Source organism: Pituophis catenifer, unplaced genomic scaffold, assembly GCF_029215685.1.
Source record: "Pituophis catenifer annectens isolate HBS135680 unplaced genomic scaffold, rPitCat1.0.hap2 SCAF_3, whole genome shotgun sequence".
In the NCBI taxonomy this organism is placed as follows: domain Eukaryota; kingdom Metazoa; phylum Chordata; class Lepidosauria; order Squamata; family Colubridae; genus Pituophis; species Pituophis catenifer.
The window spans coordinates 184,472,930-184,498,359 of NW_027256883.1; the positions used below are offsets into that span (position 1 = coordinate 184,472,930).

At 37.6% G+C, this 25,430-nt stretch overlaps 1 protein-coding gene across 1 annotated transcript; it reads right to left on the reverse strand.

Moving 5' to 3' along the window:
• Window positions 1-3,801: 3,801 nt before the first annotated feature.
• PIGU (phosphatidylinositol glycan anchor biosynthesis class U) lies at window positions 3,802-25,430 on the reverse strand. Its single transcript, XM_070941682.1, has 12 exons — window positions 25,301-25,430; window positions 22,428-22,492; window positions 20,605-20,664; window positions 19,424-19,486; window positions 17,831-17,940; window positions 16,300-16,400; window positions 14,767-14,864; window positions 13,558-13,712; window positions 11,324-11,467; window positions 9,972-10,096; window positions 8,921-9,063; window positions 3,802-5,409 (listed from the first exon to the last, which is right to left on the reverse strand). Exons 1-12 carry the CDS (start codon window positions 25,428-25,430, stop codon window positions 5,296-5,298), a joined length of 1,308 nt encoding a protein of 435 aa, XP_070797783.1. The 3' UTR covers window positions 3,802-5,295.

Here is a 25,430-nt window from a genome sequence, read left to right on the forward strand (position 1 = left end):
GCACTTGCTTGCTTTTATGAATCTCACAAAAAGACATAATTTCTGGAAAAACAACTCAGCAATAATACACTCAGTCATTTCAACTGTTATAAAAAGTATAAACCTTATGGAGTTTTGGAGATCGTGAGAATGGGCTCTTTAAGCTCTGCCTAGGCCAGCCAAGATAGCCCCTGTACCAGGAAGAAACCAAGAAAATAATTCGACATTACACCAGAAGATACTTTAGACTTCAATCCTATCCTCCAAGAAAGTAATGTGATCTGGTCTCAAGGGAATGCACAATGCACTGATTAACTTCTGTAACACATTAGGAAGGTTACTACCCATGGTTGTACAGACTCTCTGAACCTATCATGGTAAACTACTGCTGAAAAACCCATGTTCCATTGAATCTGTATAATTTCCCTTCAAATCCATCTAATTTAATTGTTACTATGTAGTTCCAGGTTGAAAAACATGGTGCACTCCAAATTATTATTTATTTGGATCCCGTCTTTAATTATTTTTACAAATATCTCAAGGCATCACCACATTTTCCATCTTCACCATTAATTATGCTGACCGGTGCTGCTGCATTGTAACTAAAAATATCTGGAAGGCCAAATGACAACCTCCCGTCAACAGAAATATGCTCACGGTCCAGAAAACCATAGGGTTGCTTTATTACCATGCTCCTTAGATATTACTTCCGCTGGCTGCCATTTCATCCCATAGTGTCATAGGTTCTTCTATTCATTCCAATACAAATTGTCACTACTACTATTAATCTTTTATTTAGTTAGCTCAGTATATGTATGTGATGAAAACAGAAAATTGCAATTTTCTTTGAAGGCACACACCCCAAGTATCGGAGATCTTATGTTCCCAGCAGGTAGAGAAACATTTTCAAATTAGACCCTACTGATATCTGGGCATCTCAGATACTTTGCTCTAATGCCTAGCCATGTGCCATAAAAGAATTATCTCCTTCCTCCTCTGTCCCACAATACCAAAGGAGGAAATTTCCTCCTGCATGCCACTTTAGCAAGTTTATTTTTTTTTAGTTCAAGGAACTTTGCTGAAGTGAAACCTCACTATTTTTTTAGTTAAAGAAATTCACATGTTCTAGAAATGTGGAAGGCTTTTTTTTCATTCAAGAAAAGATCAGGTTCACCACTCAACCATTAAAGACTGACATTGCTTTACCATTTATTTCTTCTGTTTGACCCACAGGCCAATTCAGATTTTGTTTTTCATTTCCACAGCTATATATGCAAACCTGTCTCAACTGCCTCCTTTTTCCCTGCTCCCTTGACTTAAAAAGGAAGTCAAGTCTCTTTCAGGTCAAGCACAACTCCTGATGGCTTCAGATTGCTTCTATGTAGGTTTTTTGGCAACTAAAAGGAGAAGTTTGTATTACCTTCTTCCAGAATACTTTTCTCATCTTCCAATCTAATGTAAGTTCTACACATTTCCTACACATTTCCACCAGAGCAGTAATAAAGCCTGACCACGGGTGAAATTCAGCAGGTTCTGAAGAACTGGTAGCGGAAATTTTGAGTAGTTCGGAGAATCGGCAAATACTACCTCTGGCTGGCCCCAGAGTGGGGAGGGAATGGGGATTTTGTAGTATCCTTCCCTTGAAGTGGGGTGGGAATGGAGATTTTGCAATATTCTTCCCCTGCCATGCCCACCAAGCCACACCACGCCCACCAAGCCACGCCCACAGAACCGGTAGTAAAAAAATTTGAATTTCACCACTGGGCCTGACCCAGTTTGGTTTCTCAGGCCATTCACTTCCTTTTCTTCAATTCTAGTCTCACTTTATTCTTTATCTTCCACTCCACATCACATGTATCAAAGGTTGAACAATCCTTGGTTCTAAAAATCTTAAATTCCCTTTCTTCTATAATCCTTTCACACTGTTCTCTCAGTCTGAAGCTTTCTTTTTTCTCCTTCTTCGTCATCGTCACCCTGAAATCTCCCCTACTACCATTCCTTTTGTTGGAAAAGCCCCACAGTATCTTAATTGGTGTACATCTGTCCTTTTATGGCAAGTTTGCTTTGTGAGATTTGACTTTTCAAGTATCTCACATTCATAATGGGCAGGAATAAGTAAAAATAAGCAGACACTGTAATTATGTAAAATTTAGCATATAACTGGCACTTTTAAATTTTTGACAGCAACATATATACAGAGCTGACTCCTAGGCTAAGGCTGAACAGGCACTAATCTAGGGGCACCAAATTTTAAGAGATGCAAAAATCAAAAAGACTTCCGAAAAACACAATAGAAAAGCACAAAATAGTAATGACACACTTCCTGAGCTGACATGCCACTTGAGGGTTAAATATAATTTCACAGCATAAACATGAAATAAAAATGAAATATCCCAGAAAAATAATGTCTGGTGCTGAAAATCATAAATGGAAAACTCAAAGAAGAAAAAATTCCAAGAGGACGCCTTTTAAAAATCCTTACAAAAGTAAAAAGTGTGCCAAACTATAAATCTAGGGCAGCAAAATATCTAGAGCAGATCCTGAATATATATCAGTATTTATTTCCTATTTTTGCCATCACCTTATTGTTAATGTTCACTGATTTAAAAAGTGGACTAGTGAAAGTACTTGCACTGGCCATGAGAAAAACTAGCCGAACAACAAAAATCCATATTCAGGCAATTGTTTAGAAGGCCAACACAGTTTTATAAAATAAGTGGGCAATGCTAATTTATTTCTGGACATTTTAATTATCTTTATTTAGTTAATGTATTTAATTAAAAACTTAAAAGCTTTCATACCAATTTATAAATCTTAAATTGGTCTAACAAAAACACCAATATGAGTTTTATGTATACAATACAGTCCACTGATATTATTTCCATATTGGTTCGAAAGTAAGGAACTGAATTGTTCTTGGTTTTTAAACCCTGGATAAGGTATGAAAAGAGCAGAATTCCAGAATAAGTTAGCCAAATGGAAATTGTGTCAGTTGGAAATGCAGTAGCTCCTGCCCTTCTTATGCCTATATAAAGTCAGATATTAAAAAGGTTTTCCTCTTATCAACATGTCACCTTGTAACATCTTATGTCTTGAATTTGATATAAGATGCCAAAAGAAGACCTCCCAATAGGAGACAAAACAGACTCTCTAGCAATGTATCAATTTCATTTCTTACTACTAAATTATTATATCCAGATTTGTTCGAACTTACATCGGATTACATCTCTCATCAAGAAGATTATCAATTTGCATGAAATAAGAAACAATTTTGATTTGATGGTTAACTTCAGGCTTTATAGTGCTGGGATATAATAGCAATAGCAGTTAGTCTTCTATACCGTTTCACAGTACTTTACAGCCCTCTCTAAACGGTTTACAGAGTCAGCATATTGCCCCCAACAATTTGGGTCCTCATTTTACCCACCTCGGAAGGGTGGAAGGCTGAGTCAACCTGGTGGGATTTGAACTGCCAAATTGCAGACAGTCAGCAGGCAGCAGAAGTAGCCTGCAGAACTGTACTCTAACCACTGCATCACCAAGGCTAGATATAAGATATTCCAATATATGAATATACAGATAATGAATGTATAATTGGGTTTTTAATGTATTGATTGTATCAATTGAGGCAGCTGGAATGGCTCTTTGTTTTATATACATGCACACTGTTCACAATCTTGGGATTGGACAATACAGATTTTTTTGATAATACAATGTAGAGTCCTTTGTAGACACAGCTGCAGCGTTCCACATATAATACACTCTGTAGTTTAATAAGGCAAGATGTTTCTTTATTTTTAATTCCTTTTGAAAGAGCACTTAGTAAGAAATACATTGTAAAAGAAAAGTGTATGTGTGACCTGCAGAATGGCTTTGCAAAAAGTAACAGATGGCATATTTAATACTAAATTCAGTGCCTCTCAATCCTATCATTTCTGCTCACAGGTTAAAAAAAAGTAGAGTGCCTTTTTTCTGGGAACTGGGAGCTTGGTTAAGTTTTGTTCAGCTTTCCTGTGATAAAAACATACTGTAACTAAAATAACAGAGAAAGACATCAGGTACAGCTATATTAAGTTGGAAAAATTTAAAATAGCAGCAAGTACCATACATACATACATACATACATACATACATACATACATACATACATACATACATACAGAAATCTGCCCAGACAACACTGAAGGTAGATGGAAAGGGACCAGCCATTTTGCATAGCCTCTTTTCTAACACCCTCACATTTGATTGCTTGTCCTGTCAAGAGGTAACACTTTGGCTGGAATATCTATTGAATATTGTAAAGCATCATGTGGAAATACATCAGTCTGATTTGGAGACAAATTAAAAAGTTTGTGCTTTCTGATTATTTTTGCACAAAATCAGCAAAATAAAAAAAATACATATTATGCTCTCAAAATTGAATCAAGGTAGAGGAATTATTTTATGCATCTCTTAAAAAAATGGATTACATAGCTCACCTATGACCATGTAGATCCATGTGCATTCCACTGGGGGAGGGAGGAGGGGGCAGGGAAGATTTCCTATATCATGCTGTGTTTAATCTATCTTCCTTAAAACTAATATTCAAATAACACAGTGGTATCTCCAGATGGAGAAACACCATTTTGCCTTAAAGTAAAATGAGCAAATTCTATCCACCTCATGACCCTAATCCTAATCCTGACCACTGTCATTTAAAATCTGGGATTTAACTCTCCATGTCTGCCAGACTCGTTCCGACTGGTGCTGAATCCACCATCTGTCTAGAGCACCGTGTCGTATCAGGCCTCCTAGCTTTTAGTATTAGCACAAGAAGTTCCATGTAGCTTCCCTTTCTTCAAAGACCTCTGTAAATTTAGGCAGGTAAATGAATAATGACAGCAAAGGAAGCAAAGCAGGAAAAACCAAAATAATGCATACTATTTGTTTCCTGAAAAAAACTTCCAAACAGTATTCCCAGAAATCATCATTATCATCATCACCTACCACCTTGCTTCTAGGTACAAAAACTCATTTTGATTGTAAGTCCCAATGCAGTTTACCCGAAGAATCTCAAGGATTGTTGAACAGAGTTCATAGCAATGCTATGGCTGGAGGAAACAGCTTTAAATAGGGATACAGGATATAAATGCAGTCTTTTCCATCTTGTTCACAACTTCTTAGAACCAACTCTGTATCAGGATTAGCGTTATTCCCATATCGCAGCCTAGTCTCCATATGCAAAACAGTTTCTTCCCAAAAATCAGTTTCCCACCTACTTAAGTATCATCTTTTTTTCATAAATGTCTCTTCCTCAAGTCACATCAGATGCCAGGATTATTTAAGAACCAACATAGGATCTGTCCTATCTTTTCTTATTAAGTGGATTCCATGAATGAGGTAGTATTCCCTCTGCAGGAAGGCATAAAAATAATCTGAGATGAGAAAAATCTGCAAGAGAGAGAGAAAAAAAAAGTTGACATAACTTCTTTTAAAACAAAATGGTTGCACTCAAGAGATATTGTAAACATTAAAGCTTATCCCTATACGCAGTTAGTAGTATAAACAACATCAGATTGATTTATGGAGATATGGATTTACTTTATCTAAAGCCAGCTAACTACATTATGATATTACAATCAAGAAATCCCAATTTCTCAATTTCAAATCATATCCAGATCCGTAGCACAATCTATATCAGTGTTTCTCAAACTTGACAATTGAAGATGTGTGGATTTCAACAGTCAGAAAACTCCAGCTATCTGGGGAATTTTGGGAGTTGAAGTCCACACATTTTAATGTTCTCAAGATTAAAGAACGCTAATCTATATTATAGACAGAAATTGCACCAAATTTGTTCTCATTAAAATTCTCCCTGTTGGAATTCCTCTGACATCAGCGTTTTTCTCCTTTCAGAGACAAATAGTGATTACAAGAAAATGCAGCCAATTCATAGCTACCTGCCACTGGCAAAGGGTACAAAGGAAAATAGATATGAATGTCTTGGATCCTGTATTTCTTTGCATACTGAAGAGCAACGTTATCTTTTGCCAAAAGAACAGCTTTAGTGGTTCTAATAAGTGGTTCTAATAAGCAGTGTTCCAAAAAGAACATTGCTGCCTGTCTACAGTTTGTGTAAAACCATGCAGGTAAGCTAAAAAGATGACAAGATGAAAGTTTTGTGGATGGATGAGAACAAAATAGAACTAGTTTGGGTCTGGTTTCTTGCTTCTGGATCAGGATGGCTTGCCTCAATTGATGGAACTATGAATTTGAATTGTACCAGCAAATTTTACAGGAAAATGTCAGAATATCTGTTCATGAACCAAATCTCAAGAGAAAGTGGATTATGCACCAAGCAATGACCTACTGTAAACATACAAACCATACGACCAAAGAATGATTAAAAGTAAATGTTTTGGAATCATCAAGTCAAAGTTTTGGCCTTACTCCGGTAGAAATATTGTGGAAGGACCTGAAGTAGGGAGTTCATGCAAGGAAGGAAGCATGCCAACAGTGCCTAATTTGAAGCTCTTCTGTAAAGAGGGATGGACTCAGATTCCTCCAAGTTGATGTGCAGGACTGATCAACAATTACCAGAAATGTATAGCTGCAGTTATTGCTACCCAAGGGGGACACACCTGTTACTGAAAGCAAAGACTCACATTCTTTTGCCACACATGAATATGTAGCTTTGGATCACTTTCTTCAATAAATCTGATGACAATATAGTAGTTTGCTTTATGAAAAGTTTGAGAACCATTGCAATGGACTATTTTTGTAAGATATCAGGGTTTTTTTTTCCTTTGCAAACCCAACAAACCTTATTTCCAACGACAACTTAAGCCTTGCCAGCAATGCTCCCATTATGATACATGTTGAAATGTGGCAAACAGTTTTAGGAACAGAAAAGTCGAAGTCAATATTGTAAGAATTTTTTTAGACTAATAGATCAACACAAAAATAAAGGCTCAACTTCTGGATTTATAGAATTAAAACAATACTTGAAGATAAATTTGGAGGGACAAAATACGATACAGTAGATCCTTAAATTGAACAGATGGAGTAGCTATGAACAGCTGATCTAATCTATGAGCTAATATTTCCACTAAAACTGTAGATTAATGCTTTGAAATATTCAGCATAAGAGGAACAAAACAAGATCGATAGCTGCATCACAGTCAACAGTATTATGCACTGCAAAATTACATCTTAGGTCCAACCGAGTACAGTCACATCTGTAATTTTCAGCTCCATAGCGATCTCTTGTCAGCAATATTGACTAGTTATAGCAGAAAATAGAGATTTTATATAGCAACACACTTCATCACAATAAGATTTAGTGATACATAGCTTGCAGGAGTGCCACTTCCCTTCTCAGATGAACAACCACTAAAGAATAGGAGAGCATTATTATTATTATTATTATTATTATTATTATTATTATTATTATTATTATTATTAATTTAATTTGTATACCGCCCTTCTCCCAGAAGTGACTCAGGGCGGTGAACAGCCAAAATTAAAAATACATAGAATACAAAAGTTAAGATAATTAAAAAGAATTAAATCATCGGCCTCCCAATTTAAAACCCCCAAATCTATAAAATTAAAATCCCATTAAGAACCATTTAGGCTAGGCTGGCTTGCTGGAATAAATACGTCTTCAGGGCCTTACAGAAGTCCGGAGGTCCAGGATCAGTCGTATTCCAGGAGGTAGCTCATTCCACAGGGCGGGTGCCCCCACAGAGAAGGCTCTCCCCCTGGGGGCCGCCAGCTGACATTGCCTAACCGACGGCACCCTGAGGAGGCCCTCTGTGAGAGCGTATTGGCCCGTGGGAGGTTATCAGTAGCAGCAGGCGGTCTCGTAAATATCCTGGCCCTAAGCCATGGAGCGCTTTAAAGATGAGAACCAGTACCTTAAAGCGCACCAGAAGACCACCGGGAGCCAATGCAGCTCGCGCAGGAGAGGTGTTACATGGGAGCGCCACGTTGCTCCCATAATCACCCACGCGGCCGCATTCTGCACCATCTGGAGCCTCCGGGTGCTCCTCAAGGGGAGCCCCATGTAGAGAGCATTGCAGTAGTCCAGGCGAGACATGACGAGGGCATGGAGAGGACTATGAAGAGGACTAGTTGCAACTGGTGATTACTAATCAACTAAAAGCAGATGGGTCTAGGAAACTGGCAAGGCAGTCAGGAAATTCCAGCCACGACAGAGAAAGCAGCTGCCATTCCAACCTGCCAGGCTGAACCCAATTCTCATGCAAGTAATACTCATATAAGTGAATATTGTGCTTTACTTTCCCATTTTCCCCACAACTCTAATAAAATGTATTTGGATTTGAAGCAGCAAATTTTGCAGAAAACGGTAGGTTGTCAATATTACCCCATGTATATGATGACAAATCATGCAAATGCTGTAATTACATATTTCAGGCATGACAACTGATAAATCTATATGTCATGGCCTCTATGTAATCATATACATAATTGCTTGGACACAGACCCTTGGTCATCACTGCTGATGCCCATAATTTGGAAACAAAGAACCAAAGAGTCCAGTTCAACAACCCTGACAAATATTGTGATAGCACATTTGAAAGATGGATATTAACTAGATAAATTGTATTAAAAAACCCTAGAAAAACTGTTATATAGACATACAAAGTTATTAAATTTGGTCCAATCATTGGAAAATGCAAGGATCTACATGGAGCCCTTATTAACTGAATTCCTGTTTATCTCCACTCTTAACTCTGGAAAGATTTGCAGTACTTGTTCTTTTTGATATAAAAGAAAGCCAAACGCCCAAGGATATATGTTTTTATGTTTAGTACCATAGTACTTTCAAATATGTCTAGAATGTCTAGTACCTTAATACTGATATAAAACAAAGGTTTTGAATCAGAGAGTCTGTGAGGGCTACTTAACCCAAACGCAGTATTTTTTTTTCACTAACCTGGCCTACATTGAATGTCAATGTGATTGCATAATAAAAATTGGAATTTGCACTTCCTGCATAAATCCAGAGATGCCATAAAACCGGGAACAGCAGGGAACACACAATGAGTACACAGGAAAGTATGAAGACATTCCGCAAAACTGCAACAAAAAAGTAGAGACATCATTAAAGCTGGTTAATTGATACACTGAGGCATTGTTGGCTTGTCCTATCTTAGTTACAATGGGTGGCACATACTAATTTAGAGGGTGGCTCCAGAGACAGCTGCTACAGACGTCCCTTTCTTAGAATCGGTAATTAACCATAGTTCCTGTGGGGGAGGAAAACTTTGACAGGTTTATTTGTGCAGACTTCCCAACTACACAGGCCCAGATTCTACTTCCTGAATTGAAGCAGGTGCAAACTACAAAATACAAGGATATCAAAATACAATATGGGTGGGTACGGGGTGGAAAGCTAATTCTGGACTGAATTCTTCCTGTTCTAAAATAAAATTCTACATGTTCTAAAATCTAATATTTTATAGAATACAGTACTGTCTCCCACCACCTTTTAAAAATGCATACTTAAGTCAATGCCTAGCAATTAAAAAAATATATTTAACATTGATAAAGTACTTTAATTCATTGATTTATTTTTATATTTTATAACAAGACTCCCAAAGTGATTCAACAATACATTGAACCTATAAAGCCACACACTATTCTCTGAAAAATCTTATGTTTCAGATAAATACATCAGAAGAAAAAAATAATTAGAGAATATTGCTCAGTTTTCATGAATTTGAAATGAGATTCACCATTTGATGAAATTAACACTCCATTGCTGTATCTGCTTCATTCAGAAATGTATCAAAGCAGTTAGAGAAACCAGCCACTGAAAGCAGATTTTGGAGCACCTTAGTATAAAGAAAATGGCTGAAACACAAATAGATCCACTTATGAAAAATAATGGTATCTTATTAGATATTCTATATTTCTTCCTGGCCCATTGTCAAGGTAAGGACCATTATGCACAACTACCACATTAATAATAATACAGAACTTACACTGATATAGGTGGCTCCAGAGAGGAAGGAAGGCCATGTAGAGAGCAATATCACCTACAGTTGGATAAGACTTAAAGATGGAAATGATGGCCAACTGAACAAACATGAAGAACATGGGATGTTCCCTAGAAAAGAAACAAAAAAGATTGTAAGGTAATTGGGTGACTGACTGGCTGCTGTTCTTCTGGTTTATATATTCTGAATTACCACAATTAATTAGCTTTAATGCACAATATTTATTGGTGTCACTGTGCAGATTGCTCTCCCAGTATTAAAAATATAGAAGCCATTAGAGCTTCTGATTCATTTCATGTATGGATGATGTATGGAGGCATTTTAGTCTGAGACAAAACAGAAATGTAGAAACATTACCAAGCGGGAGAGTAGTTTTGGATTATTTCAGTAAAAGTCAATTAAAACCAATCGTTTGCTATTAGCTCATGCCTGGAGGGGATCAAGCCCTCAATTTGTGTAACTTTTCTTCTAACAGTGGGTTATTTGCCTCAGAAATGAAAGCACTGCTATATATTAAATCGCTGCCATATCCTCTTTCAAAACAGTTTCTGAGAATATTCAATGAAGATTTCATTGCTTTCCTAGGTGACTTCAGCCATGGAGAAACTTTTTTTCCAACAACGGAAAGCTCCCCCAGCCTCCTGCCATAACACTTGATCTAAAGAGACTCTCGCTCGTGAGATAGCTATTCCAGGTAGTCCTTGGCTTACAGCCATTCATATAGTGACCATTCCAAGTTACAACAGGGCTTAAAAAAATTGATTTATGAACATTGTTCACACTTACGACTACTGCAGCATCCCCATGGTCACGTGATCAATATTCAGATGCTTGACAACTGGCATGTAATGGTTGCAGTGTTCCAGGGTCCTGTGATCACCTTCTGTGACCTTCTGACAAGCAAAGTCAATGGGAAAGCCAGATTCATTTAACAACCCTATTACTAACTTAACCACTGCAGTGATTCACTTGACAACTATGGCAAGAAAGATCATAAAATGGGGCAAAGCACACTATTGTACTTAGCAATGGAAATTTTGTGTTCAATTGTGGTCATAAGCCAAGGACTACCTGTAGTGTGTGTATAAGACAAAGGAAATTGACAAAATAGCTATTGCTATATAATGCCAGTAATGTATAAAAGTATAAGTTCTTAATAGGAAAAACTCAACTGTTTAAATTATTTTGAATCAATTCTTGAAAGTTTAATTTTTAGTTAAAGTAAGGTAATATAAAATATTACCAACAATTAATCTGACCTAAACTAGCATGTTACTGATGCAGATTATGCAGATAAATTATGCAGATAAATAAATAAATATCAAGAAGCTGCTTACTTTAATTTTAGTGCCAATGGAATAGTGTAGAAGAAAACATTGATTTGAAAAACACACACAAAAAAGAGACTGAAGTGTTCGAACATTTCAGCAAAGAAGTACCAGAAAAGGCCAACGTTGGGTGTCAGGTCTGGAACAGAAAGGCTGAAATTGACAGAATAATATTATCATTATCATCAGTGAATTATCTGTATCTATAAAATTATACTCAGGTTCACAAATAACTTTCAGAAGATGTCTGGGTTAGTATGTTGCAGAAAACACTATAAACAGGAACTGTTTCTGTTCACTATGAAGACATGAAAATAAACACGGGATTTTTTTAAAGATATTTTTAAGATTCGTTTCTTTGCTAAGAGTTATATTCAGTCTTTTCTTCAGGAGCAAAAGTTAATGGGCACAGGGTTCTCTCCTATCTTCCCCCAGATCGTCTCTATGAGATAGGTTAGCTCAAAAGAGAGTGATTTACTGAAGAAACATCCCTAAAGCTGGAAGGATTACATATTTGTTTCTTTTTATCTATGATATAGAATGCCTGTTGTCCAAACCATATTAAGCCTAAGCATAACTGGTCACAGTGATTTCCTAGGATCCAGTATGGTCTAGTAATTAAGGCACCAGGTTAGAAACCTTAGTTCTAGACTTAGTTCTAGTCCCGCATCAGGTATGAAAACCGATTGGATGACCTTGGCCCATTCATTTTCTCTCAGCCCAATTTAGGTCACAGGATTGTTGTTGTGGGGAAAATAGGGAAAGAATTAGGCATATGTACCACTTTGAGTTATTTAAATAAACAGGTAGGATATTAATAAATAAATACATAAAACAATAATAAATAAAACTTGAATTCTGAACTAGTTCATTGCCGGAGTGATGAAATAACTGCGCCCTGAATCTCCAGCCTAGTCAACTACCGTGTAATTGCTTCTCTCCTCTCATATTTTACCAATCATACCCAACAGAAATAAAGTATTAGCATTCATCTGAAAATGTTTTTGATTTTTATTCAAGAAACTGAAGTCCACTATTGCTTGCCTTTTCACAGCAGCAAGTTTTGTTTCTTTTAACAATTTTATTTTGGGTTTGGGAGGGGTATTTATTAGTAAAAAAAAATATTAAAACCCCTCAATAATAAAAGAGCAGAAAATAAACATCCATTTTCAGTACTTCTCCACTCAAAAGACAATTGCATAGATAATACAGAGTCACTTGGCTGAGATGGATGACGAAAGAAATTGACTAAATGAATAAAATAAAAATAAATAATATATTTTAACTTTATCATTTAATAATTTCTCATGTGTAGCTCATATATAATCTAAGATCATGCTGATCTTTTTCCATAGAGTGAAACAAGTTGCGAGACAAATGTCAGCAACTATCATCCAAAACTAGTAAAAACAATTTGAAAATCGTATTTCTTTTTTACTGTCATTTACACTGTCATTTCTGGGAAAGTCAGTGTTTGGAAACCAAAAAAAAAAAAATCAAAGATGCTAAATAGATAACGTAGTCCAAAGCACAGCACTACATGGACTTTCCTATAAAATAATCCTGGCAGGTGACTATGGAGATTTTCACTCATCCAGGGCCACAGTTGTCCCAAAGGTGGTTTTCAAAAGGCAACTGGACTTTCTTTGTTTTTTCTTTGGAAACATTTTACTTCTTCTCTAAGAAGCTTCTTCAGTTCTGAAAGAACTGGAAGAACTAAAGAAGCTTCTTGGATGAGAAATGAAACATTTTTGAAGAAAAAAAAAAGAAAGTCCAGTGGCCTTTTTAAAACCACCTTTGGGACAATCCTGGCAAGTGCTAATCTAACCGACTTTTCAAAATCCACTAAAGATTTTTCATCTTTTATATGCAGCTTTTTATATGCACTGTTGCGTTTGTGAGCATAGCTTTTCTCATTCCATAGAATTTAAGATGTGGGTTTTTTAATCATGCAGTCCACACTTAGAATGCCAGGATAACTTAATCACACTTCTGTTTCACTGAACTAATTAAACACTTCTCAGGTCATTCAGATCAACAAAGGTACATTATTTCTCCAGAATGCTGAAGCAAGAAATCGTCTAATTAATAAGACATTGAACAAAAGAAAATGTTTTAAAAACAGAAGGTTTAATTCAATTGTTTTGTTTTGTTTTGTGTCATACTTTGAACTCACAACTTAGGAAAGAGATCTTTGTCCTATATGTAGGTGGTTATAATGCAGACAAACAGGATCTACTTACATAAAACCATAAACAGATGGAATGAAATCCCATGAGTTGAGGACGAAGAATGAGAGACAAATTATCACTATCAGGCTTCCCAAATATAGTCCCGCATATTGCATGGTGTAAAACCAGAACTCCTTGCTTTTCATTTTCACTGGTATGAACTGGCGCTGGAGAAGGAAAAAGTGACAACAAAGTATAGTTTTGAAACGTCTGTATGTAATTGCTTGCAAGCAAAACGCATGAAAAAGCTTTCTTTCAATTATTTAACATATTTATTTCTGATATTAAGTGAAGACATTAGAAGAAAAAAATTGCTACGGGGGGATTCACTCTCAAGCTCATATAAAAATCAGGAAGCTATTGTGCATACGACTGCATAGTCTTTCCTGCATAGGAAGGAATTGATCTAGGTGAAAAAACTGTCTGGATAGAACGTGAAAATCCCTCTTTGCAGGAGGGATGGTACAGGATACTTTAAAGGAGATAATAGTGCATCCACTCTTCTCTGTTTAATGGTTTTCTACACACAATAGTGTTGCTGTTCACAAAATTGCTGCCTGCACATATAATTTTATTAAATTTTTATGCTGCCTATCTCCCCTATAAAACGTGACTCTGGATGGCTTATAGTAATGCAAATTAAATACTCCATTACAATTCGGGTTGAGGCCTTAACGATTGAGCTTAATGGGAAGAAAAAACGGTAGATCAACCCTTTGGATTTTCTTGCTCTAAAAGACTTTTGAAACTATTAACCATACTAATCTTGTGCATTGACTCTGGATTAGGAGTTGAGAGAACAATATTACAGCAGAGCCCTTGCAAATCTTTAGTCAGAGAAGTGAGAGAGAGGTAATTGAAAGAGAATCACTGCCAGCTGCAGTTCTTCAAGATTTAATTGTTTTCAGAGAAATAGCTGCGAACAATCGTTCCCTTGCAGCAGCACAGATACGGTAATTCCCCAATAATTTTACTCACAAGTTAAGATCTCTGATCCTATAAAGATGATTTGCAAGCAATTTAGTTTGCTTTCTCATTCTAGCCTACTAGCAATCCTGTTGCCAGCGCAACATTTATTTATTTATTCATTTATTTTGAGATAGCATCGAAGTCTGACACCTGTAGGTATAGTTATTCCTCTGCAGGACTAGCAATTCATGTTGGCTAATCCTTTTATTTACTGAAGATATTAAAAAGACTCATTTCTTATGGAAAAGATACCTGTAATAAATAGAGAAGGGCTGGTGCAAACAAGGTAAGAGGGTACAAAGACTGATATGTTGCTAATGCCAGAAAGATAGCACTCAGAAAAGTACTACCTGCAAAATAAAGAGAAAAAGGTGTAAATAGCCAGTAACAACAAATTTCTGGGTGAATATGAAAACATAATCTCTTATATTTACAGTACTTAATTTTTATGGCAAATCCATATAAAATGTGGGCTGGCTCAGCAATTCTGAGTAGAGACGTTATGCATTCCAAACTAAACTGTAAAGTCAAATGTTGGGGTTTCAACTATAAGGCTGTAACGATCCCAAAAGGAATCTAGTTTTTAAAGGCAATGGCTGCACTGGTTCCCTTCATCAATTAAGTGAAGGGAAACTAAGAGCAAGTGGTCTTGGTGCCGGGATGTGACCTAACTCTTAATCTCATTAGACCTAGCTATTAGAAACAAATGAAGACATGACAGAAATCAAGAGGTTTGTAATGATATTTGTATTAATAACAATTCTCCCCTTTCCCTGTCAGGAAACCATCAATAGCAGTATAATCAATATTACCTTGTGGTCCTTACAAACATTAGTATAATTGTGTCACTTTTAAGGAAATCTAAGTGTACATGTGTCTGACATGCAAACATAGGGTTAGAGCAAGTATAACTATTTTAACATATATTACATATTCTGTGAGTGGAAATTATTTTAGAAGTCTATGCAGCCCGGGTGATTCTGCTGAGCTTTGCATTATTTTTCTATTTGCTTGTTTATCCTGTTCTATATTTTTATGCTGTAGCAGAACTATCATGCAATTTTAATCAAAATGGATCTCAATATTCCATTATTTAAGACATGATGTGAAAGAATATATTAAAATGCAGATTACTGCTTCGGATTTAATCTGATATAAGCCACAAAAATGTTACACAGAAACACGAAAAAATTAAATACGTTAATAAAATAAAGTATGTTTATAAAAAGCACTGGTGGTTGTTTCAGTGGCTGTTCCCAGTCTGGTCCATGCAATTATTAATTCTGAGACAAAGTTCCAATTTTACAAAAGTATTGTTTTGCCAACTTCAATGTCAGTGAAACATGGAAGATGACCTGGCAGGTGGCACAAAGACTAAATGTGTTTCATTAGGGCTGCCTTTGAAAGATCCTGGCATTAACTATCATGATTGTTGGTCCTACAATCCAGATCCTACATGCTGAGAGCCTACAAAAAAGTAACTTGTGTGAATACAGGACATCGTGATACAACAGAGGATGTGCTTCATGAGACAAATTTTATATCTTCCAGTTCAGCATCATGCCAAGATTGCAATCAGCTGGACAACATCCGAGGAAAAGGGAAGAGAAGCAGATGCTATAAAACTTGGTGCAGAACATTCCATGAAATTTGTAAATTGCTGATATCCCATTGGAACAAACAGAAACATCTGCAGTTGATCAAACACTTTGGAAAGAATTTGCTGCTCAATGTGCACAGCAGTACAAGGGAATCTATTATTACATGAAAAGCAAAGTATATTACCTTTTATTGTTGCCAAAATGAAGAATGCAATTATAGCATTGTTGATGGCACAGGTGGATTTTGCCACACAAGACAACACAGTGTATGGATTCAACAGGTAACTGGAAAAAAAGACATCCAAGTTCACATATATATGTCAATTCCCCCCCCACACACACACCTCAAATTTGCCAAACAGGTGCTTCATGAGGGGTTTACAACTGGAATTGATATAGAAGATAGAGATACTCTCCTCTTTCATTTTTGTTACTCTGCAACTGTATTTGAAGGTATGCTATCTCATCCCTCAGGTATGATCAAGTCTCAAGATTAATAACTCTTATTAATCTTGATGGATAGGTCCTCCATGAATTTATCCAAATCTGTGATAAATTCCATAAATGAATTATGTACTGTGTGAAGATGGGTTCTCTATTGCTTGTCCAAAATCTCTTTTCAGTCAACTTCAATGGATGAGCTCTAATTCTAGTATTTTAAGAGAGGGAGAAAAACTTTATTCACTTCCTACTTGATTTTAAAAACCTTAATCATGTATCCTTGCAGCTGTGTTTTCTTCAAGCCAAAGAATCCCAAACATTTGGGATTCTGTACTCAATCACAAAACCAGTACATGAAGGGAAAGTGAATGGCTTGAAATGAAAGACAAACAAGTTGTTGTTGGATAGAGGTGATGGCCCTCAAAAAAGATAAAAGTGAGGCACTGTGAACAAATGCAATGTACGAAGAATTGTGCAGACATAATACAAGCAAGAATAGTTTTTAAAGTATGGAAAGGTAAACTTAATGGTGTTGGTGTAAACTAGGTTTCTTTTTTCTCTTCTTTCCTGTCTTTAATTTCATCTGCTAAACGCTTCTTACTCTTTTATGATGCTTTACATAATATTTGCTTTCCCAGAAGGTAATAGCATGTGGATATGTACATAATAACAAAAGAGCTAACACATTCCAATCACTAGGAGCCGTCTCCCCTTTGGCAGAATAATCATTACCTTTATAATAATAAAGTTTTCAGGAATAAAAGTATTCTGACTCTTTCACCAGGCAACTGTATACCTAAATATTTGGTTGTTTAAATAACTCTATTTGGGGGTTTTACGTTTGTTTATTTTTGATGCCTTTGAGTCAGTCATGATTCCTGATGACTGCCTGGACACCTCCTTAAGGTTTCCTTGGCAAGATTTTAGAAGTGGTTTGCCACTCTTTGGTTTCTAGGGCTGAGAGTGAATGGCTGCCAAAAGTCACAGAGTTAGCTTTGTGCCTAAGACAGGAGTAGAATACAATCTCCCATTTTCTAGTCTGATACCTTAATCACTTCACTAAACTGGTTTTCTTATTTGGGGTAGAAATCTAATTTAAACAAATCTCAAATCCTCAGCCGAGAAGCACTCCTCAATCACTCAAAGTCACAGACTTCTGAAAAAGCAAAATAAGAGGCACGGTGTCTTCAAAAATAAAGTAAATGTTCCGATGCTCTCTGCAAAAGGAAGATAAACTAACTAGTTTCCAATCTCTATTTAAAAGCAATACTTACAACAGTGCTACTTTGAGAGGAACATAGTACATTTCCATAGGAGTCCGGATAAGCTCTGCAGCATCAGATGCATATTTATCCAATTCTATTAGCAGTTTTTGCTTTTTAAACTGAATACAAAGAAAAAAATGTGTAAGTCAAAGTAATGTATTTGTTTAGCAATTCTGCCCAGTTTTATGATGATTCCTGCAAGAAATACTTATCTCCCTGGATTCTTATCCAGGTTTATAAATTCAACATTTACACCAACTTGGCTTATCATTACATAAGCCCTGATTCTTTTGTATTGACAAGATGCAATATATAGTAAAGTGTAGCATATTCAACTTATAATTGGATAATTTAATCATGATAGCTATCTTCAACACATTGCCTAACATATATTTCAAGCAGCTGCTGGCTTATAATATTGTGTCTTCTGCTTGTGATCATAGATAATGTGTTCCTAACACATTGTTTGAAACTTCTGTCTGCAGCTAAACATACAAAATCATCCTAAAACAAGCCATGGGTTATTTCAGCTGGTTTCTCCATTTGGTAATACTAGAAGGCACAGACAAACAATACAGCTGAGGGAAAGGGAGCAGCCAGCTATTAAGAAGAAGCATATTCATGACAGTGGATTATACTCATAATTAATTCGTTCTTGTTTATGTTATCTAAATTGTAACACCAACTAATTGGCAGTGACTCTGAGCACTGTACAGAAACATTTAGAAATGTCATAAAATTAAAGATTAAAAAAAAAAAGATTGAAGACTGACATTCAAACGGGTTTACAAATGGCCCAGGATCTGCCAAAAAACCCCCAAATTTTAACATTTCCCTGAAAAGGGGGGAGGAGAGAATGCTATTCCAGAGATAGGAGTAGCAACATAAGAAGCATGCCTCCATGGCATAGATGGGATCCAGAACATGCTACCCTGCCAGATCTTATAGGCTAAGCAGAATATGCATAATTATGTTTAAAGATTTTGGTAAGAATTCATCAATCTTGAAGACACATTAAATTAATTTTCCTCTGCAAAAAATAAACATCCCTTGTTTTTGATTTAAGCACACACCCTAGCCTTTAAATATAATTATGTATATTCTGCACCTCCTATAAAATTTGGCAGGGCTAGCATCAGCCCCATCATTGCCATGGAGGCAGGCTTCTTATGTTGCTATTCCTACCTCCTGAAACAGCATTGCCCCCCTTCACTTTCAGGAAAATGTTAAAAAAATTGAGGTTTGGGGCATATCCTGAATCAATCAATCTAAAACTAGGTGCTAGGTGTTCAACATGGATTGAGAGTAGCTCTGTCAACAACTGACACATGAAATCATTCAAAGGAGCATGTTGAGTGGAATCTAGCTCACTGCAAGGCAGCTCCAAGTCAAGGTGTCTGAGCAGACCGGCCTTCCTCAGCGGGATACTCTGCAAATAACTTCTGACAATTCCCATGATTCTCAGCCCAAATAAACAATATGTAAAATATCAGGAGGGGAAAAACATTGCTGTATCTAGAAATAGAAGCTGGGAAGAAGTCAACAGTATGAAGAAAATGCACTGAAAGCAATATAAATAAAAATTGGCACTTATCTACTCACCAAAATTTTGTTGTAATCCTGAACAGCTAAATAAAGGGCTATAGCCGTCAAAATATCTGTAAACTGAATGGAAAACAAATTAAGAGACTACCAAATCACAGGTTATTTACTGAATGCAAAATTGTACTTTTAGTGATTAAAAAAAGTGATTTTCTAAATTAACATCAGGACTGTCTGAAAAAATTAGTTCATATTACTAAGTACTGTAATTAAACAATGCTCTGCCTATGTAGGTTAGAGCAGGGGAGATATGGGTAAATTAATTTCACAAGATGGCATCAAGGAACTATCTCATTTTTATTAGGCATCAAAATTCCTTTGTCACAGAAAGTATTGCTGGTAGTGGATTTGCTAGCAATGGATTTTTTATACACATCCCTATGGCTAAATGATTTCTATTTTAGATAATTATGAATGGGTGATTATGTATATAAACTTTGAGATGTCCTGATCTCAATATGAACAACTGTGAAACTTGTTTTTACATACACGATTCAATAAATTATTTAATTAATGTACTCTGGGATATTCAGTATTATCAAAAAATACTTTTGGAAGAAGATTTGCAGCAAATGTCAAGAAATTACGGTATACCAGAGTTTCTTAAACAATTTCCAATGCCTTGGATAGTTATTCAGCAGTAGGACAGCTTACCCTGAATGAAACTAGAGTTAACAGATCTGGGCTGCAAACATCTGGTCAATCACTAGATAAAAGTAAAAGTATAAAGCTATAGATCTGGACAACCACAACAGGGCAGCAAAGAAAGAAAAAAAGTTCTGCCTATATCTCTCTGTTGCCAACTATCTGTCATCCAGATTTTTGCACTCCAGATGTGGTGTCCTATCGAAAATTTCTGGAAATATAGAAAGGTACTCAAACAGATCACGAAGATGAACATGCCAACCAATTTTTCCATATATGTTTGCTTTAAAAATACACATAAAATATCAATGTTATCCTAAACATGTTTTTTTCCCAAGAATCCTACTAAGTTCCATAAGTTCCTAATGAGTTCAATGAATTATATTTACTTACTAAGTGTGCTTAGACTTTCAGCCAGTTTCAGGACTTTAAAAAAGTGTATATCTTAAGTTAAAAAATGTGTTCTATATGCAGAAGAAATCAAATAATAAATTCTGAAAAGAGAGCGAATTATTTGATGGTTGTAAATTACATACCATAAACACTAGTTCAGCGTAATCAATCAGGAAATGAAAGAGGTATATTATAAATGGTGTCTAGGAAGGGAAAAAAAGAAACAATTATCTTAGACAACTTGTCTTTAGATCAAAGCTTATTTATTTATTAATTGTGAAAATGATAGCTATATAATATCTTCTAAGTATGGTTTTTACAGAGAATACCCAAAATCATTAATGCAAAAGTAATTCACTGTAAAAATTCTGAAGTAGACAGGGAAATACAGGTAGTTCACAAATTACAACCATTCATTTAGTGACCGTTGAAGTTGCAACAGCACTGACAAAAAGAAACTTATGACCAGTTTTCACACTTCATTGCATTATCCCCTTAGCTGCATGATCAAAATTCAGGCATGATCAAAATTCAGCTGGCAATTGGCATGTATTTGTGAGAGTTGCACTGTCTCAGGAACATGGGATCATCACCTGTAACCTTCCTAGCCAGCTTTCAACAAGCAAAGTCAATAGGGGAAGTTAGATTTGCTTAATGACTGCATGATTACTTAACAACTGCAGTGATTCACTTAACATCTATGGCAAAAAAAAACCTTCGTAAAATGGGGCAAAACTCACTTAACAACTGCTTTGCTTAGCAATGGAACATTTGGGCTCAATTGTGGTTGTACGTCAAGGGCTACTTGTAGTCCCAACCCAGAATTTGCTATTTAAGGACATGAACTTAGTTTGTACTATGGCATACAAAAATTATATGCATATCTGCAAAAAAAGATGGCTTATATTTTTAATTGTGATCATTTCAGTCTCATAAAGGAAAAAATCTTACTTTTGTACAATGTTAATATTTTAACAGCTGTGTTATTACAGCTGTTAAAGTAAAAACTACAGTATTAAAGTTACAGTGACAATGACTCATAGTATGAAACTCTACTAATGGGTTTTTATGATAAATGGAGCTGGAGGACAACTCTTCCCTTCCGAGCAAAATACTTCACTTTAGATGTCATTATCAATTTCACTTTTCCTTTATGCATAGCAACAGCAACAGCATTTAGGCTTATATGGTGCCCCATAGTGTTTTATAGCACTCTCTGGGCAGTTTATAATGTAGAGGAATTATTTTGAATATTGTCCCCAACAATCTAGGTCCTGATTTTACTGACCTCAGAAGAATGGAAGGTTGAGTCAACTTTGAGTCCTGTCACGATCAAACTCCTGGCTGTGGGCAGTTTGCCTGCAATACTGCACTTTAACCACTGCGCCACAAGGGCTACCAGGTGGCATAAATAATAACCGATTCATTTAAGTTTCCTAAAACACTCTGACAAAATATCTTTTTGCTACTGAACTGACACTGTAAGGATAAAATTTGGTATTTTGAAAATACTTTATTAATTATACATGTGATGAGCAGGTTCCTGAGGGAAAAAAGACCTGTTCCTTTTCTCCTTATGCCAAGAATATGAGATATATTTTGCACTGTAGAATTTTATCTATTTATTTCATTTTAACTAATATTTTATATACATACATACATACATACATATATATATATTTCATTTTGTAATAATATTCCCAAAGCAGGAAATAATAGACTTTAACAAATAACTTGAGATGCCAGTTTTGAGTTATTTCTATTATCAAAAAAATTAAAAATAAGCATTCCTGTGAATTGCATTTGTGTGTCCACATATGCACTCAGCAGCTCAAGTGAGAAGACAATATAATTCTATTAAGCCTATAGATTCTTTTACATTATATTCTCATCTTTAATATAAAAAGCATGTTATATGGGAGTAACAATATCAAAGCAGTTCACAGCAAAAACTGTATATACTTACTTCATGAAAGATATCTCCAGAATATGGAGATACACCCAAATCAAGTAAGGCTAGTCCTTCAACCACTGGAAAATAGAAAATAAGTTCTTGTTTATTTACATCCTTCTTAAACTTGCATCACTTTGAACTGCACAGTCAAGAACAAATTAGTATGACCCAAGGGTAGACAGCACATAAGCTTCTTCATTTTCTATACAATTTGGTTATTAACTTTCTTACAAAATTGCTAGATGACTACATCTTGGTTTTACTGCAAAAGACATCACTTATGCCCTAACTTTTTGCACCCCCGAGATCTGGGATGTCTCAAGTATCAAAGAGTGTGTCAGTACTTTGACTTGTAGAATTAAAAGAAACTCATCTAGAAGACAGCCTATTCATGATACTTGAATCCAAAGTAAATAAATAATAAATAAATAATTTTATTTCTATACCGCCCTTCTCCTGAAGGACTCAGGGCAGTGTACAGCCTATTAAAAGCACAAAGACAGACATCAGTTAAAAATAATTAAAATTATTAAATAATTTTGGCTCAGAATTTAAAACCCCCAAAATTTAAAACACCCAATTTAAAAATCATTACATTGATAGCCGGCTTGGCGGAACAGCAGGGTCTTGAGGGCACAGCGAAATATACGGAGGTCGGAGATCTTACGCATTTCCGGGGGCAGTTCATTCCACAGGGCAGGGGCTCCCACAGAGAAGGCCCTCCCCCTGGGTGTCGCCAGCCGACATAACTTGGCTGATGGCACCCTGAGGAGACCCTCTCTGTGGGAGCGAACTGGCTGGTGGGAGGCTGTTGGTGGCAGAAGTCAGTCTCGAAGGTACCTGGGTCCTATGCCATGGAGCGCTTTAAAGGTGGTGACCAACACCTTGAATCGCACCCGGAAGACCACTGGGAGCCAGTGCAGCTTGCGCAGGAGGGTTGTCACGTGGGCACAACGGGTTGTGCCCATAACCACCCATGCGGCCGCATTCTGGACCAGCTGGAGCCTCCGAGTGTTCTTGAAGGGGAGCCCCATGTAGAGAGCATTACAATAGTCCAGCCGGGAGGTGACAAGGGCGTGAGTGACCGTGCGCAAGGCATCCCGGTCCAGAAAGGGCTGCAACTGGCGAATCAGGCGAACCTGATAAAAAGCCCCCCTGGCCACGGCCGTCATATGCTCTTCTAAAGACAGCCGTGCATCCAGGAGGACACCCAGATTGCGAGCCCCCTCTGTGGGGGGCAGAGATTCACCCCCAATAGTCAGCAATGGCACCAGCTGACTATATCGGGACGCCGGCAGCCACAGCCACTCGGTCTTGGACGGGTTGAGTCTGAGCCTGTTCCTCCCCATCCAGACCCGCACGGCCTCCAGGCAGCGAGACATCACATCAAGGGCATCGTTGGGGTGGTCTGGGTGGAGATGTACAGCTGAGTGTCATCAGCGTACTGATGGACTCCCACCCCAAAACCACGGATGATCTCACCCAGCGGCTTCACATAAATGTTGAACAGAAGGGGCGAGAGGACCGACCCTTGCGGCACTCCCCATGCGAGGCGCCTCAAGGTCGACCTCTGCCCCCCTGCCAACACAAACTGCGAACGGTCGGAGAGGAAGGAGGAGAACTACCGCAGAACGGTGCCCCCTATTCCTAACCCCCTCAACCGTTGCAGTCGATGGTATCAAAAGCCGCTGAGACATCTAATAGGACCAGGACAGAGGAACAACCCCTGTCCCGAGCCCTCCAGAGATCATCCACCAACGCGACCAATGCTGTTTCTGTGCTGTACCCCTGCCTGAAGCCCGACTGGTACGGGTCCAGATAGATAGCTTCATCCAGGTGCCGGGGAAGCTGTCGTGCTACCACACTCTCAACAACCTTCGCCACAAAACGAAGGTTGGAGACCGGATGGTAGTTAGCCAATTCAGCCGGGTCCAGGGAAGGCTTGAAGAGGGGCCTCACCACCGCCTCTTTCAAGGTGGCGGGAAAGGCACTCTCACTCAAAGAAGCACTTATAAAGTGTGATTTACTTACAGCTTAGCATGTTATATGGCATGGCATGGCATGGTATGGCATGGCATAGAATTCTTTATTGGCCAAGTGTGATTGGATACACAAAGAATTTGTCTTTGGTGTATATACTCTCCATATACACCAAAGGTGCTGTTCTTATGTCTAGTTGTTTTGGTGTGCAGTGCTCTATAGCGTATTTTTGAGGGCTGAAGTTGAAACAATTTATGTCCAGGATGTGAGGGGTCTGTAGATATTTTCACAGCCCTCTTTTTGACCCGTGCAGCATATGTGTGGCTTGGTGAAATTCTGGAGCCTTTTTACATCTCAGACTAAAAATTACAAAGGCGAGATAATTTCTTGGACAAAGCCATAAGAAAAACAAAGCTCCTTGCAAAGAACCCCCCCCCCAAATTCCTGCTGCTTTCCTTCTTCCTTCCCTAGGTCTATTTAACCCTTCCTTAGACTCAAGCCTGCGGTCGCAAGGCTCGAGGCTTAGTCCTAAGAAAAAGAGGAACTCAATAGGTTAGAACAGGGGTCTCCAACCTTGGCAACTTTAAGCCTGGAGGACTTCAACTCCTAGAATTCCCCAGCGAGGGGAATTCTGGGAGTTGAAGTCCTCCAGGCTTAAAGTTGCCAAGGTTGGAGACCCCTGGGTTAGAATACAGCGTGTCAACGCAGCCAAAGCGTCCTTGACACCAATATATCGTTCTCAAGGTAAAAACCCGCTCGGTCACGACCACTCCAAGGCTCGCGAGGGCGGCGGGTGGGGGAGAGCGACGCCCCACTAAAGCTCAGCGCTTACAAGCGTCCAAGCTCCTGGAGATGCCCTTTGAGGACCACCAATCCCCATCCCCGTCCCCATCCGTAGGCCTCACCTCGTTTCCAGGCATTTAAAGGAGACGCCACCTCCACCCTCTCAGCGATGAGTCCGGCCAGGCTGGAGCGGAATAAAGCGGCCCGAACCGTTACAGCTACCAAAAGCACCAACGCTAAGGGAGCCGCCAT

What these genes read in the sequence shown, in the direction of transcription:
- PIGU (XM_070941682.1), bottom strand. Translation starts at nt 25,430, where the DNA reads ATGGCGGCTCCCTTAGCGTTGGTGCTTTTGGTAGCTGTAACGGTTCGG. An exon ending in CTGGAGCCACCTATATCAGT is followed by an intron (nt 9,064 to 9,971) that starts GTAAGTTCTGTA and finishes TTTTTGTTGCAG; the next exon opens with TTTTGCGGAATGTCTTCATA. An exon ending in TGACATTCAATGTAGGCCAG is followed by an intron (nt 5,410 to 8,920) that starts GTTAGTGAAAAA and finishes TCTCTCTTGCAG; the next exon opens with ATTTTTCTCATCTCAGATTA.